This window comes from Bolinopsis microptera, chromosome 13 (genome assembly GCF_026151205.1).
Source record: "Bolinopsis microptera isolate Bmic1 chromosome 13, MBARI_Bmic_1.0, whole genome shotgun sequence".
In the NCBI taxonomy this organism is placed as follows: Eukaryota; Metazoa; Ctenophora; class Tentaculata; order Lobata; family Bolinopsidae; genus Bolinopsis; species Bolinopsis microptera.
In genome coordinates, this window is record NC_087084.1 from 15,739,599 (window position 1) to 15,757,829 (window position 18,231).

The following is an 18,231-nucleotide window of genomic DNA, read 5'->3' on the forward strand; positions in this document are numbered from 1 at the left end:
TACGTTAGGCTGCTTTTAACTGTTAAATTTTAGCGGGAATTAAGGACAGAAATTTGCCAAATTTTCCGGTCTTAAGTCCTTCCGGCCAAAGTTTTCCGGTCGTGAGTTCTTCCGGCTCTAACTGTTTCCTTTGAAGACCAAAACAATATCAGACAAATATGCGGATAAGGTAGACAGTGGCGTAACGTTACCATTGTTGCTCCTTTATAATATTTACCATTTGGTACGCCACTGTCTGACCAACTGATTACAAAAAAAATTCTGACGACTGTAATTGGGGAGGGAATTTTAAAAAGGAGGGTTGTATAAACCTTTGTTTGCTTGGCTTTGTCTCTCAATTTCTATGTGCGTTGCTATGTACGTTGCTATGTGCGTTGCTATGAGATAATAAATAACACCGATGATTTACTCTCAGTGTTCAGAATGATCAGAGGTCTTTTCCCCTTTCTACTCTTAATCCATTCAACAGCTACTTCTTATAAAGGGTAAATAAACTTGTAATTGTTTACTGAGTTTCAACGTGTAAATATTGATTTGATTCCTTGTTGAATTGCTAAATATTTGGGATTTATTTTTAATGGAGCGAAACTTTCAAAATGTTTACAATTTATTCTTGGAAATGATTGATATTACTTTTACCTTATACATTATTTGATCGGAAATTACGTGAGTGCATACTACTGCTCCTTTATAATATTTAATGTACTACTGCCCGCCCAAAATAAGGTCAAATGGTATCTAGTGTAGTCACAGGGGGACTATAGTGCACTATAGTCCACCTGTGTAGTCAGGTCTAACTCTTTAGCACTCCTGACAAATAGTGAAATATTACAAGAGATTTTAACACATTTGAGCCCAGGGAGAAAGTTTACAGACTAGCCCTGGCGACAGAGAGGGATGTTGAGGACGTTTTTAGTTTTATTGAACATACTCGAGATTATGTGAGTACCACTACCACAGGAAGATTATTATTTTAGTTTTTTATGACTAGGATTTTTGCTCACCGGTACGTTTTCCAATATACCGACCATTGAGGCAGAGCCCAACATTTTGTCATTTTTTAATGATTAATAAAACAAATATTTTAATAAAACAAATATTTATTTTTACGGCACAATCAAACAATATCAATAATAAATAAATCAGGGGAGGTTTGAAGAGGTTTCAAGTGCCGAAGGCCACTGCTTATCTTTAGGATTTGAGAGTGATCTGTGCTTAAAACCCCCTCAACCATCCACTACGTCAATATACTTATTATACAATTAATATAGAAAAATATGATTATTTAAGCTAAACTTGCTTATTGGTCTAATTTGGTGACATAGGAGAGCCCAGTTGAGTTTTAGTTTAGGTTTGTGTTTTAAATCATAGTTTGAAAGGTTAGCCATGTTTCATGGCAGAGAGAGATATCATGTGTGCAGAGCCGTACCGGATGTAGAATTTGAGATATAATATAGATTAGTTACCATCTATTATGGTTTTGGAGGGTGTAGGTCGCCCCCTGCCCCCTCTTCCTAAACCCCTGCCTAAGCTTGTTGAAGTAATATATTCAGTTAGCTGATTATCTGATTAGCTGATTAGCTGTTTAGCTGATTAGCTGATTATCTGATTAACTGATTAGCTGATGAGCTGATGAGCTGATGAGCTGATTAGCTGATTTGCTAATTTGACCCGATATAATATCCCAGTTAGATTATTGGTCTACGGAGTTGCATGTCGGAGGACATGTTGATGTTCGGTTATCAAAACAGCAAGCTCAGCTCCTGGAAACTCAGCAGCTGCATAACATCTCATATTCTGTTCAAATAGATGATATCCAGAAACTTCTCAGTCGGAGTGGAAGGTAACGGCTGTTTTTCTTCTAATATTAAAATCATCTAACTATCGTATATTTAGTATCCTTACTGATATACAAATACTTACTAATTTCACTCATTTTAACGAATTTTGTATTATTAGCAGCAGGACGAAACGCTCGAGCGATGTTGACTACGTTTATACGAAGTACAACAACGCAGCAGCTACCCACAGAGAGATGTACCGATTAGCAGCCCTGCACCCCAACATTACTAGACTTGTGGGCGTCGGGAGTACCCACCAGGGCAGACCTCTCCTAGTCATGGAAATAGTGGTAAATACCCTCCTCCCTCCTCCCTCCTCCCTCCTCCCTCCTCCCTCCTCCCTCCTCCCTCCTCCCTCCTCCCTCCTCCCTCCTCCTCCTCCCTCCTCCCTCCTCCCTCCTCCCTCCTCCCTCCTCCCTCCTCCCTCCTCCCTCCTCCCTCCTCCCTCCTCCCTCCTCCCTCCTCCCTCCTCCCTCCTCCCTCCTCCCTCCTCCCTCCTCCCTCCTCCCTCCTCCCTCCTCCCTCCTCCCTCCTCCCTCCTCCCTCCTCCCTCCTCCCTCCTCCCTCCTCCCTCCTCCCTCCTCCCTCCTCCCTCCTCCCTCCTCCCTCCTCCCTCCTCCCTCCTCCCTCCTCCCTCCTCCCTCCTCCCTCCTCCCTCCTCCCTCCTCCCTCCTCCCTCCTCCCTCCTCCCTCCTCCCTCCTCCCTCCTCCCTCCTCCCTCCTCCCTCCTCCCTCCTCCCTCCTCCCTCCTCCCTCCTCCCTCCTCCCTCCCTCCTCCCTCCTCCCTCCTCCCTCCTCCCTCCTCCCTCCTCCCTCCTCCCTCCTCCCTCCTCCCTCCTCCCTCCTCCCTCCTCCCTCCTCCCTCCTCCCTCCTCCCTCCTCCCTCCTCCCTCCTCCCTCCTCCCTCCTCCCTCCTCCCTCCTCCCTCCTCCCTCCTCCCTCCTCCCTCCTCCCTCCTCCCTCCTCCCCTCCTCCCTCCTCCCTCCTCCCTCCTCCCTCCTCCCTCCTCCCTCCTCCCTCCTCCCTCCTCCCTCCTCCCTCCTCCCTCCTCCCTCCTCCCTCCTCCCTCCTCCCTCCTCCCTCCTCCCTCCTCCCTCCTCCCTCCTCCCTCCTCCCTCCTCCCTCCTCCCTCCTCCCTCCTCCCTCCTCCCTCCTCCCTCCTCCCTCCTCCCTCCTCCCTCCTCCCTCCTCCCTCCTCTCTCCTCTCTCCTCCCTCCTCCCTCCTCCCTCCTCCCCCTAATAACTAATGATTTCAGGGAACAAATAAGGAGAGGAACTGCCCGATGGTGTGGGTGGATGGAGGTCTCCACGCCAGAGAATGGATCACTGTGGCTGCTTCAATGCTCTTCATTAAGAAGCTGTTAGATGGCTACGGGACTGATGACTACATAACTGACTTGCTTGATAAAACCAAGTTTGCGATTCAGCCGCTGGCGAACCCGGACGGTTACGCATACTCCTGGAATAGTGAGAGACTCTGGAGGAAAAATAGATCACCTACTTCTGTAGCCTGGTGCAAGGGAGTTGATCTGAACCGAAACTTCGACATTAACTTTGGAGGTGAGCCATGGTTTCAAATTTCCTACTTTCACTTCCACTTAAACTACTTTCACTTTCACTCTGATTGCTGGTTATAAATAAGATAAACTAACTGTTGGCATGGTAACAATAAGATAAACTAACTGTTGTCATGGTAACAGGACCAGGGGCTAGTGATTTCTCCTGCTCTGAGATCTACAACGGCCCCAACGCGTTTAGCGAGCACGAATCACAAGGAATAGCTCGTTACCTGTCCAGCGTGAGACACAAACTGCTGGCCTACTTCTCCTTGCACTCTTACGGGCAGATGTGGCTCACACCTCTCAGTTACACCAGGAGGAAGGTTGAGGACCGCTCCGCACATGTGAGATCCTCATTTCTACTTTCACTTTCACTTTCATTTCGAGTTTCGTTCACTCTCCTCGTTTACAATGCTGTGGTTTAATAAGTTTACTGTCTCACAGTTGGACGTTGCTGACCACGCTACACGGGCAATAAGAGAGCTGACCGGACATCGGTACTCTTACGGACCTGCCACAGTGCTCATGTGTGAGTTGCTTCGCTTTCACTTTCACTTTCGCTTCTACTATCCATATCAAATATTACATGTGTAGTGCTACCTTCAGCTAACTTAAACCCCTCTAGACGTGACGTCAGGAGACTCCTCTGACTGGGTGTACTCGGAGTTGGACTGTTCGCACACGTACGGGATAGAACTAGGAGATCTGGGACGGTACGGATTCCTCCTCCCTCCCTCTCATATCAAACCAGCGGGGAAGGTGGTGTCAGCCGGAATACTCTCCGCAGTGGAGTTCATCGCGACCAGCCCCACCAACCTTACCGGCAGGAAGCGTCTCCGCAAGTTTCGACGGAGGAAATGGAAAAGTTAAATGATATTGGTTGTTTTGCGGAGTGGTTGTGAGGCGTTGCTTGGCAACACTAACGAAGTGGGTGCTCGACTTTTGATCTCAGCTTTTCATGTCCTTTCGTTATTTTTAATCCTTAGTTGCAAAACGATGAACGCTGAATTAATTTATATATTTATTACATTGAAATATTTGATATTTTGATACATGTACAAATAAGATATTGAGTGTCGATGGCTAACCCCATGCTGCACGCAATAACAACATTAAACTCATTTTATTCTCTTGAGGTAAGTACCGTGATGTGAGTTGTTTAACTTTCACTTTCACTTTCACTATCCATTAACTAACTCATTTTATTCTTTTTAGGTAGGTACCGTGTTGTACTAAACCGTCCCCCGTAAATTCGAACTTTCCTTTTTCTTGACGACCCTGAAATTGATAATTTAGTCAGAAATTATTTAGTATACGAAAATAACATTTCCAAGACTTTATTATTATTCAAACCTGAGTTTGCAGTGGATCTATTCCGAAAAAAAACAGGCTCGAAGCGTGTTCCAATGAAACGATTCTTTTCTTCAATTGCAAGGAAACAGTCACCTACTTGAGGTTGCTTAGTTACCTGTTTGAGATTGCTAAGTTACCTGTTTGAGGTTGCTTAGTCACCTGTTTGAGGTTACTAAGGTACCTGTTTGAGGTTGCTAAGTTATTTTTTTGAGGTTGCTAAGCTCTAAGGTACCTGTTTGAGGTTGCTAAGGTACCTGTTTGAGGTTGCTTAGTTACCTGTTTGAGGTTGCTTAGTTACCTGTTTGAGGTTGCTTAGTATATTCCCCGAGGCAACAGCCCCAGCTAACCCCTCTATTAAGTCCCCAGTTTTTATTCTAACCAGATTACGTTTATGCTTCTTCGTTAAACTTCCTTTTCTATCCTGCAAGTCTGCAGACTCCTGGGTGGGGATATCTTTACAACAACAATAAGCAAGCTATATTATCTTTACAACAACAATAAGCAAGCTATTAAGCTATATTATCTATACAAACTGCTAATAATAACGTTAAAAAGAAGCAATACAAATTACTTAATCCTGCCCTGGTACTAGACATTTCTCTCAAACCTCAGGGATGTCCTGCAAGTTATCCTCCTTGTGTCTGACACTGTTAACATATCTCTTAACATTCTCCTTGACACTGTTAAGAGTGGAAGATAACACTCCGGGCGGGTCGGGAGGGTGAACTGAGGGGGCTAGAGTGGAGCCACTGTACGCTCTTACACCTCCTATAGTCGGCTTAGGGGGACTAGGCGCTGAAATATACAGAGTTTCCAGGGTTACCAGGGTTACCAGGGTTACCAGGTGGAGCCACTGTACGCTCTTACACCCCCTATAGTTGGCTTAGGGGGACTAGGCGCTGAAATATACAAAGTTACCAGGGTTACCAGGGTTACCAGGGTTACCAGGGTTACCAGGGTTACCAAGGTTACCAGGTGGAGCCACTGTACGCTCTTACACCCCCTATAGTTGGCTTAGGGGGACTAGGCGCTGAAATATACAGAGTGAAAGTGAATTCTTTGAAACTGCACTGGGGTTAAAACGAAATTAATAGCTTTCTAGTTTCTATTATCTTCTATAGAAACTCTTTTCAAATACTCACCTCGTGTCCTTTTGAAGGGCTCCCTTCTTGACGTCTGTAAAATAATAAAGTCAGGATTGTAAAAGATCCAAATTAATTAAATGAATAAAAGAACTAGTCGAGAGAAAAAGCAGATTTGGTCAAAATTGTAAATTGGCATGAAGGGCGTTGATTTTTAGATTTTTAGCCGCTTTTCTATTAAGACAGAGACAAATATTTTGGTGTAATCATATTCGAATTCAAAAATTATAAACAATCTACAAAAATGTAACTTAACAAACGGATCTTCTAGCTACTAAAATCAACAAACATTAATCAATAAATCTAAATCCACAAATAGATAAAACGATAAAAGGATGGTAGTTAGCCGAGATTCTCTAAAGACCTCTTAATAAAGCCAGGATTGTACTTGTCCAGCAGCTGATGCAGGTTCATGTCCCTAATGTCATGCTCGTACGTGCCAGGGTTACCAGGGTTACCAGGGTTACCAGGGTTACCAGGGTTCATGCCCCTAATGTCATGCTCGTACGTGCCAGGTTCTGAAACCTTGCTTCTATTTGAGGCACGGTCTGACCCAAACAAGGACCGGAGAGAGCCTGACCTGTTGAGTGAACCTGATAAGGACTTCTTAAGCTTCTTGAAGAGAGGGTGACCTGTTAAGTAACCAGTAGCAGTCTGTCCGGGTTTCTTGGAGAGGTCGAAGTCGAGGGAGTTAGCTCTGACTAGGTCGTTAGCGTGCTCAAGCTCCCTGTTCAGGTCTCTGATGTCTTGTAGAGATTGGAAACCTCTGTGTTTCAGCAGAGCTAGCTCTGGAACTCTTTCCACGGAGTGTTTTCTTCTTTTATTGAACGAGTTTTCTCTGCTGGGAATGTAAGACAAGGTTGTCACCTCTTCATTTTCTTCTTCTTCCTCGTGTTCATCTTGTTTTAGCTGTGCGAACCTTGGGAAACTGTACTTCGGACGTTTCTTAAGGATTCGGGAGAAGAAACCAGGTTTTCTAGCAGAAATATTAGGGTGCTCGTTTTCTTTTCCGTCAGCCTCCTCTTCACTGAGATGGTGTTTAAGCATTTCTATCTCTGATCTGAACTGGTTCTCCTCCTCCTCCTCCTTGAACTTATCTTCCCATTGATCGTCTAGCTTTGTTTTGGTTAGTTGATCCCACACATTGTGTTTACCATCAGGAGAGTTTAAGTGTAGCCGGGGTAATATCACCTTTTCCATCACCCTCTCCTCTGCTAATGAGTCAGCCACACTCCTCTTCAGACGGGTGCTCCCTTTTCTGAAGTGTTTAGCCAGTGTGTTCATTAAACCCTCCTCATCTGACAATATTCCCCCTGATCTCTTGGGTCTGGTGGAGATGTTCTCCTCGTCCGACTCAGTAGAGTCTGAGGAATGAGAGTAATACTCCTCAACTCTTTTCTGCTTGTTCTTCTTCCTCCTGGCTAGGTATTCTTTAACTTTCTTCATGATGAACTCTTCAGATAGAGACACAGAGGAGCCGCTAGTCAAGCTGCTATCTGACGAACTGTCAGAACTGTCAGAGCTGTCTGAACTGTCTGAACTGGAGTCAGAAGAGCTGGATTCGGTAGAGCTGGTTGGATAGTTAGCTGACTGGTTAGTATAAGACTGGTGTTTGAGAGCAGGACCCCGGCTTCGTCCTTTCCTGGTCCACCAGTCATCGTCTGAGTGGGGACCACTATCAGTGGGGAAGTGAGGTCTCCTAGCCCTGTTCTCACTCATAGAGCGCTGCAGGAGGGGGCGCCTCTTCCTCAGGTCCCCCCTTAACAACTTCTTCTGTTGTATAGCTTCCTCTATCTCCAGAGCAAGCTGCCGCTTCAGATCTGCAGTGGTTGGTTTTGTGGGAGAGTGAGAACTCATTATCTCCTGGGTGAGTAAACGAGTATACTGAGCTACCTCCTCATCAGTGTCTCCTCCTTCTTTCTCCTCTTTCCTCCTTAGAGACGATCTCAGTTTCCTACGTGGCTGTATCTCGTGCAGATTAGGGTAGAAGTTACTGGTGTCTCCGGTGGGAAGGATAGCCTCGCTCATGCTCCTCAGGTTAGGATACCTGGTGTCCTCCATCCTCTCCAGAGGAGGACTGTCTGCTCGCTCTATTGCATCACTAATCCTCTCACTATTGTTGAGGGAGGTGAGGAGTGTGGATATATGGTCTCCTTTGCTGAGGGGAGGGGTGTTTTCTGCAGGGAGGGACATGTCAGGAGGGTAGTGAGACTCTGTCTCCGGTACTGAGGTTCTGGGAGTAATGATAGACTCAGCATTATCAGCCTCCTTCACCAAAGTGTTGATATCCCTGCCTATCTGCACCGGTATCTGCTCCCTCCTACTCTCCAGGAACCTAACAGACCTGTTGCTAGCTCTGTTCCTCATACTACCCCCTACTGATCTAATACTGCTGCGTTTAAAGGACCGTCTCATACCCGGGTCCTCACTTCTGGAATCAGGGACTGAGTCCTCTAGTTTAGGATAAAGCTGACTAACCTGCTCTACTGGGAGGGACTCCTCCTCTCTGGGTCTGCTAGGAGGGGGAGGAGCAAGACGAGATTTGCCGTGTGAGGAGACAGGTTTGAGGGGCTGCCCAGGAAGAGGGTCAGCAGGGTTGGAACCACAGCTACTTGCACCAGTCACAGCACATCCTTGTTGAGGAGGGGTCTCTTCTTGAGGTCGGGGAGCAGGGGGTACAGGATGACCGGGGGCCGCAGTGTTGGAGTGTTGGGGAGGGTAGGGTGCAGGGTAACCACTGTACATGGGAGAGTATGGATAGTAAGGGGAGGGGTGTCTGTTGCCCCACATGTCCACCATTGGAGCCTGGTACATCCCTCCGAACATCTGGTTGGGGGGATACCCCGGGTACTGGGTAGTAGGTCCTCCTGGGTATGGGGCTGGGTTTGTTCCTGAGGGGTGGTTAGGAGGTAGACCTGGATGGTTGGCTGCAGGAGGAGGCTGGTAGGTTGTTTGAGGTTCTACTTTAGGTGGGGTCAGCGATGCAGGTTCTGGCATTTCAGGATAGAGTTGTTTGTTACCATGGTTACCAGAGAGAGGGTTCCTGTGCTGCGCATACATTGCCTTAGCTTTTTCAAACTCAATGTCCTGAATAGTGTCACGGCGGGGAGGGGTCCATTGTTTCCTCATTTTAGAGAAGTCCCCAGCTGAATCAGGTATATCTCCTCCAGACAAGGGCCCAGGGTTGGGATACAACTTGTTCTTCTTCAGAGACCTGACATGTTCTTTTATCCGCCCTATAGTGTCTCTTAAAGGACTCTTATTTGGCTCTGGGTCTGAATCCTCTGTTTTCTCCCTGATATAGGGAGAACCTTTAGAGACAATGTCTCCTCTGGATCTAGAGACGTTGTCTCCCCTGGAGACGAGGTCCTCATCAGGAGGGATCCTCTCTGCGTGCCTCTGCTTGTACCAATCTCTAGTATAGGGCAGCCCCTCGAACCCACAGTCCCCACAATCTGCCCAATCCTTCTCATCACTCCAAAACTCGTGCGCTTTTACTGAAAATCGGAACTTTTGTTAAACAGGGTTTTACACTTTCAACACTACTATATATATTAAGTAGTTTGAGTTATATAGATCTCTGATGATAATTATTTGAAGACTTCAAGATCATACCTGTGTAGTCGCATTCCCCCATCAAAATTAGATAAATGCAGAAAGCCCGATTTTAGGCGTCTAATGTAAAACTTTTAAAACAATTGTATTAACAATAATTTAAATAATAATTGTTAATACAATTGTATTAACTACATATTACAATACAATTATACTAACCAGGGTACTTCTGCCGAATAATAACGAACTCGGAGACTTGTGATCCTATAACTGTAATTGTCATGTCCAGCAGCTGGGTCTTGTTATTCCGACTGGGAGGGTAGGTCACAGGTTAGTTACCATGGTAACAGGTTAGAGTACAACTCTTATCTACAAGATGCAACTTATTATGGGGCACCGAGTAAGTCACCAGGTCACTTTAAAGTTCAATACCTGATGTTTCTATTACTCTATTAGCTAGACTATAATGTTAGTTAAAGTGTAAACGTTGAAGGAGAACTACCTTACTATGGTTACAGTTAGTGATGGTTACCATGGTTACAGTTAGTGATGGTTACCATGGTTACAGTTAGTGATGGTTACTATGGTTACAGTTAGTGATGGTTACCATGGTTACATACCTTACTATGCTGTGCATCATCTTATCCAGCTTGTATTTGTCACAAAGGTAGATAAACATTTCTTTTATAGTGATGTGAGGACTCATCTCCATGACAACCTTGTTACCAACCGGCAGGTGACACGTCACTTTTATAGCCTGGTTAAAATATATCTGTTGTATAACTATCAATAACGTGAAATATCTACAAAATTTACAAAAATCTATATACTTTTTAACAAACAATAACTTGAAATATATAGCTAGGATACAGTTAAATTATTTATTACATAGTTGTGTGGAAAGTAAATTAAAACTAGAATACTAACTGGTGGGATAGGAGGCCCCTTGTTGTGAACTAGAATACTAACTGGTGGGATAGGAGGCCCCTTGTTGTGAACTAGAATACTAACTGGTGGGATAGGAGGCCCCTTGTTGTGAACTAGAATACTAACTGGTGGGATAGGAGGCCCCTTGTTGTGAACTAGAATACTAACTGGTGGGATAGGAGGCCCCTTGTTGTGAACTAGAATACTAACTGGTGGGATAGGAGGCCCCTTGTTGTGAACTAGAATACTAACTGGTGGGATAGGAGGCCCCTTGTTGTGAACTAGAATACTAACTGGTGGGATAGGAGGCCCCTTGTTGTGAACTAGAATACTAACTGGTGGGATAGGAGGCCCCTTGTTGTGAACTAGAATACTAACTGGTGGGATAGGAGGCCCCTTGTTGTGAACTAGAATACTAACTGGTGGGATAGGAGGCCCCTTGTTGTGAACTAGAATACTAACTGGTGGGATAGGAGGCCCCTTGTTGTGAACTAGAATACTAACTGGTGGGATAGGAGGCCCCTTGTTGTGAACTAGAATACTAACTGGTGGGATAGGAGGCCCCTTGTTGTGAACTAGAATACTAACTGGTGGGATAGGAGGCCCCTTGTTGTGAACTAGAATACTAACTGGTGGGATAGGAGGCCCCTTGTTGTGAACTAGAATACTAACTGGTGGGATAGGAGGCCCCTTGTTGTGAACTAGAATACTAACTGGTGGGATAGGAGGCCCCTTGTTGTGAACTAGAATACTAACTGGTGGGATAGGAGGCCCCTTGTTGTGAACTAGAATACTAACTGGTGGGATAGGAGGCCCCTTGTTGTGAACTAGAATACTAACTGGTGGGATAGGAGGCCCCTTGTTGTGAACTAGAATACTAACTGGTGGGATAGGAGGCCCCTTGTTGTGAACTAGAATACTAACTGGTGGGATAGGAGGCCCCTTGTTGTGAACTAGAATACTAACTGGTGGGATAGGAGGCCCCTTGTTGTGAACTAGAATACTAACTGGTGGGATAGGAGGCCCCTTGTTGTGAACTAGAATACTAACTGGTGGGATAGGAGGCCCCTTGTTGTGAACTAGAATACTAACTGGTGGGATAGGAGGCCCCTTGTTGTGAACTAGAATACTAACTGGTGGGATAGGAGGCCCCTTGTTGTGAACTAGAATACTAACTGGTGGGATAGGAGGCCCCTTGTTGTGAACTAGAATACTAACTGGTGGGATAGGAGGCCCCTTGTTGTGAACTAGAATACTAACTGGTGGGATAGGAGGCCCCTTGTTGTGAACTAGAATACTAACTGGTGGGATAGGAGGCCCCTTGTTGTGAACTAGAATACTAACTGGTGGGATAGGAGGCCCCTTGTTGTGAACTAGAATACTAACTGGTGGGATAGGAGGCCCCTTGTTGTGAACTAGAATACTAACTGGTGGGATAGGAGGCCCCTTGTTGTGAACTAGAATACTAACTGGTGGGATAGGAGGCCCCTTGTTGTGAACTAGAATACTAACTGGTGGGATAGGAGGCCCCTTGTTGTGAACTAGAATACTAACTGGTGGGATAGGAGGCCCCTTGTTGTGAACTAGAATACTAACTGGTGGGATAGGAGGCCCCTTGTTGTGAACTAGAATACTAACTGGTGGGATAGGAGGCCCCTTGTTGTGAACTAGAATACTAACTGGTGGGATAGGAGGCCCCTTGTTGTGAACTAGAATACTAACTGGTGGGATAGGAGGCCCCTTGTTGTGAACTAGAATACTAACTGGTGGGATAGGAGGCCCCTTGTTGTGAACTAGAATACTAACTGGTGGGATAGGAGGCCCCTTGTTGTGAACTAGAATACTAACTGGTGGGATAGGAGGCCCCTTGTTGTGAACTAGAATACTAACTGGTGGGATAGGAGGCCCCTTGTTGTGAACTAGAATACTAACTGGTGGGATAGGAGGCCCCTTGTTGTGAACTAGAATACTAACTGGTGGGATAGGAGGCCCCTTGTTGTGAACTAGAATACTAACTGGTGGGATAGGAGGCCCCTTGTTGTGAACTAGAATACTAACTGGTGGGATAGGAGGCCCCTTGTTGTGAACTAGAATACTAACTGGTGGGATAGGAGGCCCCTTGTTGTGAACTAGAATACTAACTGGTGGGATAGGAGGCCCCTTGTTGTGAACTAGAATACTAACTGGTGGGATAGGAGGTCCCTTGTTGTGAACTAGAATACTAACTGGTGGGATAGGAGGCCCCTTGTTGTGAACTAGAATACTAACTGGTGGGATAGGAGGCCCCTTGTTGTGAACTAGAATACTAACTGGTGGGATAGGAGGCCCCTTGTTGTGAACTAGAATACTAACTGGTGGGATAGGAGGCCCCTTGTTGTGAACTAGAATACTAACTGGTGGGATAGGAGGCCCCTTGTTGTGAACTAGAATACTAACTGGTGGGATAGGAGGCCCCTTGTTGTGAACTAGAATACTAACTGGTGGGATAGGAGGCCCCTTGTTGTGAACTAGAATACTAACTGGTGGGATAGGAGGCCCCTTGTTGTGAACTAGAATACTAACTGGTGGGATAGGAGGCCCCTTGTTGTGAACTAGAATACTAACTGGTGGGATAGGAGGCCCCTTGTTGTGAACTAGAATACTAACTGGTGGGATAGGAGGCCCCTTGTTGTGAACTAGAATACTAACTGGTGGGATAGGAGGCCCCTTGTTGTGAACTAGAATACTAACTGGTGGGATAGGAGGCCCCTTGTTGTGAACTAGAATACTAACTGGTGGGATAGGAGGCCCCTTGTTGTGAACTAGAATACTAACTGGTGGGATAGGAGGCCCCTTGTTGTGAACTAGAATACTAACTGGTGGGATAGGAGGCCCCTTGTTGTGAACTAGAATACTAACTGGTGGGATAGGAGGCCCCTTGTTGTGAACTAGAATACTAACTGGTGGGATAGGAGGCCCCTTGTTGTGAACTAGAATACTAACTGGTGGGATAGGAGGCCCCTTGTTGTGAACTAGAATACTAACTGGTGGGATAGGAGGCCCCTTGTTGTGAACTAGAATACTAACTGGTGGGATAGGAGGCCCCTTGTTGTGAACTAGAATACTAACTGGTGGGATAGGAGGTCCCTTGTTGTGAACTAGAATACTAACTGGTGGGATAGGAGGCCCCTTGTTGTTAACTAGAATACTAACTGGTGGGATAGGAGGCCCCTTGTTGTGAACTAGAATACTAACTGGTGGGATAGGAGGCCCCTTGTTGTGAACTAGAATACTAACTGGTGGGATAGGAGGCCCCTTGTTGTGAACTAGAATACTAACTGGTGGGATAGGAGGCCCCTTGTTGTGAACTAGAATACTAACTGGTGGGATAGGAGGCCCCTTGTTGTGAACTAGAATACTAACTGGTGGGATAGGAGGCCCCTTGTTGTGAACTAGAATACTAACTGGTGGGATAGGAGGCCCCTTGTTGTGAACTAGAATACTAACTGGTGGGATAGGAGGCCCCTTGTTGTGAACTAGAATACTAACTGGTGGGATAGGAGGCCCCTTGTTGTGAACTAGAATACTAACTGGTGGGATAGGAGGCCCCTTGTTGTGAACTAGAATACTAACTGGTGGGATAGGAGGCCCCTTGTTGTGAACTAGAATACTAACTGGTGGGATAGGAGGCCCCTTGTTGTGAACTAGAATACTAACTGGTGGGATAGGAGGCCCCTTGTTGTGAACTAGAATACTAACTGGTGGGATAGGAGGCCCCTTGTTGTGAACTAGAATACTAACTGGTGGGATAGGAGGCCCCTTGTTGTGAACGACCCAGATCTCCCTGATATTAAGATTCCCCACACTACTGCTGACTGTGAAGTGGGGAGGCAGTGGGTTGTATCTGTTAGGTCTGATCTCTATCCAGGCTGCAGGGTTGTCTACTTTGTTACTCTTCCTTATGGCAGCTAGTAGTTGCCCCATTGTCGTCCTAGTGATAGTTACCATGGTTACAAAGTTACTTTGTTACTCTTCCTTATGGCAGCGAGTAGTTGCCCCATTGTCGTCCTAGTGAGGGAACCACTTTATTTGATTTACTTAACTTACTAGTTTACTAGTTACGTAAGGACTAAACATTATCGAGTAGGAGACAAAACAACGACCTGGTATCCGTGCAAACAAAAGTGCTCTTTTAATACTAACCTCCTATCAACCTTAACATAACACTTCCTTTCTTTTCCTTTAGCGTCAGCAGGTAAATGTACCTTCAACTTTACTGTCTCCTCAGGAACACCTGTAACCATGGTTACATTTAATGATAGTTATCATGGTTACAGTTAGTGATAGTTACCATGGTTACAGTTAGTGGTGGTTACCATGGTTACAGTTACTGATGGTTATCTTGGTTACAGTTAGTGATGGTTACCATGGTTACAGTTAGTGATGGTTACCATGGTTACAGTTAGTCATGGTTACCATGGACCATGGTTACAGTTAGTGTATAGTGATGGTTACCATGGTTACATACCTTGCTTTGCGTGGTGTCCTTCAGGCAAATCAACCAGTTCTTTAGCAGGAGCCTTTCGTATCACGTCTCTTACGTCGTCAAAAAACTGCAACACAAATTTAATATTATATAATTATATATCACAATAAAAACCCTAACAGATTTAAAACAAATCCAGGCCTAACAGTAATTGTCAGGTCTGAAGTACATTGTAACGAAATAAATTATGCTGATTAACTCTCCTGGTTAGCCATGTTAGTGATGGTTACCATGGTTACCATTAGCTCACCTGGTTAGCCATGTCCTTGGTTTTGAATCTAATTCCCATAGTTTCGCTGAAGGCCTCATCTACCATACGAACGAAGGTTTCTTGTCGGGACACCTTTAGAGAAGCTAATATCCTCATCTCTATCTTCAGCTTCTCATCTGGAGGGAGATATTACAACATAATACTAACTGTAACCATGGTATCATCATAGCAGTTTCTAACACTATTACAAAAGTATTATAAAAGCACACAAATATCTAACCCTGGCATGTAACCATGGTAACTAACCCTGATAAGCCCAGACCCTGTAGACGAGTTCGTGTTTGTTCTGCACCTTGACCAGCTGTAAGAAGAGGAAGGTTAGTGTCTTAACGTGTAAGGGAATATGGTTACTAGGTTACTAACTGGTTACTAGGTTACAAGCTGGTTACTAGATTACTAGCTGGTTACTAGATTACTAGCTGGTTACTAGGTTACTAGCTGGTTACTAGTTTACTAGCTGGTTACTAGGTTACTAGCTGGTTACTAGGTTACTAGCTGGTTACTAGGTTACTAGCTGGTTACTAGGTTACTAGCTGGTTACTAGGTTACTAGCTGGTTACTAGGTTACTAGCTGGTTACTAGGTTACTAGCTGGTTACTAGGTTACTAGCTGGTTACTAGGTTACTAGCTGGTTACTAGGTTACTAGCTGGTTACTAGGTTACTAGCTGGTTACTAGGTTACTAGCTGGTTACTAGGTTACTAGCTGGTTACTAGGTTACTAGCTGGTTACTAGGTTACTAGCTGGTTACTAGGTTACTAGCTGGTTACTAGGTTACTAGCTGGTTACTAAGTTACTAGCTGGTTACTATGTTACTAGCTGGTTACTAGGTAACTAGCTGGTTACTAGGTTACTAGCTGGTTACTAGGTTACTAGATGGTTACTAGGTTACTAACTGGTTACTAACTGGTTACTAGGTTACTAACGTGTAGTAGAGACGTGGTTGTCAGGGCAGAATGTGGTTACTAGGTTACTAGCTGGTTACTAGGTTACTAACCTGTACGGAGAGGAAGGTCCGAGCTAGAGGCAGCCACTTCTTCTCCTCTCTCTCAAACACTACCCCGGTGTAGAGACCTAGCACGTGTGTCATGTCTTATAACAGGTGAGTCATGTCCCTTTACTTACTGTTTATAATATGGTTAGGAGGATTTAGTAAATAAGGGTACGAGCAAATCCGTACAGTTTCTACTTAAAAGAGATATTGTGTAAAGAATAAATTACACTCATAGGTTCAAATGAAATGTTTAATTTTTGAATAACGATAAAAGAGGATTTTAACTATTACTGAAACCAGTTTAGTACATCACAATATCAAAGTACTTAACGAGAGCCTGAAGCTCCAACAAGAGTAGACAATATAACGAGCCGGTTTGTTTACTTCCTCGAAAAAGTCTTCTTTGAGCTGGGTAGGTAGGACTACATACTATATACTGTATACTATATACTGTATACTATATTATATACTATATACTAGTAGCAGTACTGTATACTATACTACATGCTGCACACTGTATACTAGTAGCAGTACTGTATACTATACTACATGCTGGGTAGTTATATAAAGGACCGTACTGCAATATAATACATTTCCATGCAACTATTAAATGTTATTGTACCACCCCACAGGGCACTGAATATAATCAACTTTCATAATAAAGAGACAACAACGCCTCAGGGTCTCAGAGCACTGAATACGCTGGCACACGCCCTGTATATGCTTGAAGATGATTGTGTGACTCGTACGCAGTGGTCACGTGAACCTACCAGTTCGACGAATTACTGTCACGTGACACCCCGTATTACTGATTTCGAGGAATAACTGTCACACTGATAAGGACATTAGCCCCCGACACCGTGAGAAATCTGCCCTTGCCTAGCGGCCTCATGATCTTCAGGGTACTGATTTCATAGTTTAGGCAAAATTTAATTTTAAGTTGTGTTATGTCGGCATTCCCAATTCTTTTTGCTTGGGCTTAGTGACCGGTGGGCTCAGTACAGTGGCCGGTGGGCTCAGTACAGTGGCCGGTGGGCTCAGTACAGTGGCCGGTGGGCTCAGTACAGTGGCCGGTGGGCTCTATACAGTGGCCGGTGGGCTCAGGACAGTGGCTGGTGGGCTCAGTACAGTGGCCGGTGGGCTCAGTACAGTGGCCGGTGGGCTCAGTACAGTGGCCGGTGGGCTCAGTACAGTGGCCGGTGGGCTCAGTACAGTGGCTGGTGGGCTCAGTACAGTGGCCGGTGGGCTCAGTACAGTGGCCGGTGGGCTCAGTACAGTGGCCGGTGGGCTCAGTACAGTGGCCGGTGGGCTCAGTACAGTGGCCGGTGGGCTCAGTACAGTGGCCGGTGGGCTCAGTACAGTGGCCGGTGGGCTCAGTACAGTGGCCGGTGGGTTCAGTACAGTGGCCGGTGGCGTAACGTTGCTTGTTATAGCCATGGGTTTTAACCAGAATAAACGTTAACTGACTAAAAGTCACGTGTGTAACTTATAATGCTCTTACATTAAAACATTAAGCACACTAACCTGCTCTACTTAATGCACCCTCCGTGCTCACTGTTAATTACTTAATAGCAGCTCACATCTGTATTTAATCTGTATTTAAGTGCTTATTCATGACTTCCTAATCGTTATAGAGAGTAAAAATAAGCGAGGTGCCGGAAAAGCCTGAGTAGCAGCTCACATCTGTAGTTATTAGCTAGAGTTATTAAGTTATTAATCACTCAGGGTGTGTAAAACATTAGTAGGACTATAGTGTGTGTAAAACAGAGGTGTACAAGATAAAGAGACAGACGGACAGACGGACAGACAGAAGGACGGAAGGACGGACAGAAAGAAAGACGGAATGACGGACAGAAAGAAAGACGGACAGAAAGAAAGACGGATAGACGATTAGACGGACAGACGGACAGACGGAAAGAACAAAATGACGGAATGACGGACAGATATACGAAAAGACTGATAGACGGACAGACATTCAGACGGACAGACATTCAGACGGATAGACGGAAGGAGCAAAAGGACAGAAGAACGGACAGACGGAAGGACGGATAGGCGGATAGACGGA

At 45.3% G+C, this 18,231-nt stretch overlaps 1 protein-coding gene across 1 annotated transcript; it reads left to right on the forward strand.

Annotated features, from left to right (window-relative positions):
• The first annotated feature begins 341 nt into the window (after positions 1-341).
• LOC134824916 (carboxypeptidase B-like) lies at positions 342-4,749 on the forward strand. The gene is made up of 8 exons (XM_063836924.1): positions 342-485; positions 860-941; positions 1,689-1,843; positions 1,960-2,131; positions 3,098-3,401; positions 3,542-3,744; positions 3,845-3,929; positions 4,026-4,749. The coding sequence occupies exons 1-8, from the start codon at positions 424-426 to the stop codon at positions 4,268-4,270; spliced, it is 1,308 nt and encodes a 435-aa protein (XP_063692994.1). The 5' UTR covers positions 342-423; the 3' UTR covers positions 4,271-4,749.
• The last annotated feature ends 13,482 nt before the right edge of the window (positions 4,750-18,231 follow it).

Coding starts and splice junctions, on each gene's coding strand:
- LOC134824916 (XM_063836924.1), top strand. CDS start 424: ATGATCAGAGGTCTTTTCCCCTTTCTACTCTTAATCCATTCAACAGCT. Junction 486..859: donor ACAGCTACTTCTTATAAAGG/GTAAATAAACTT, acceptor ATTTGAGCCCAG/GGAGAAAGTTTACAGACTAG. Junction 3,402..3,541: donor CTTCGACATTAACTTTGGAG/GTGAGCCATGGT, acceptor TCATGGTAACAG/GACCAGGGGCTAGTGATTTC.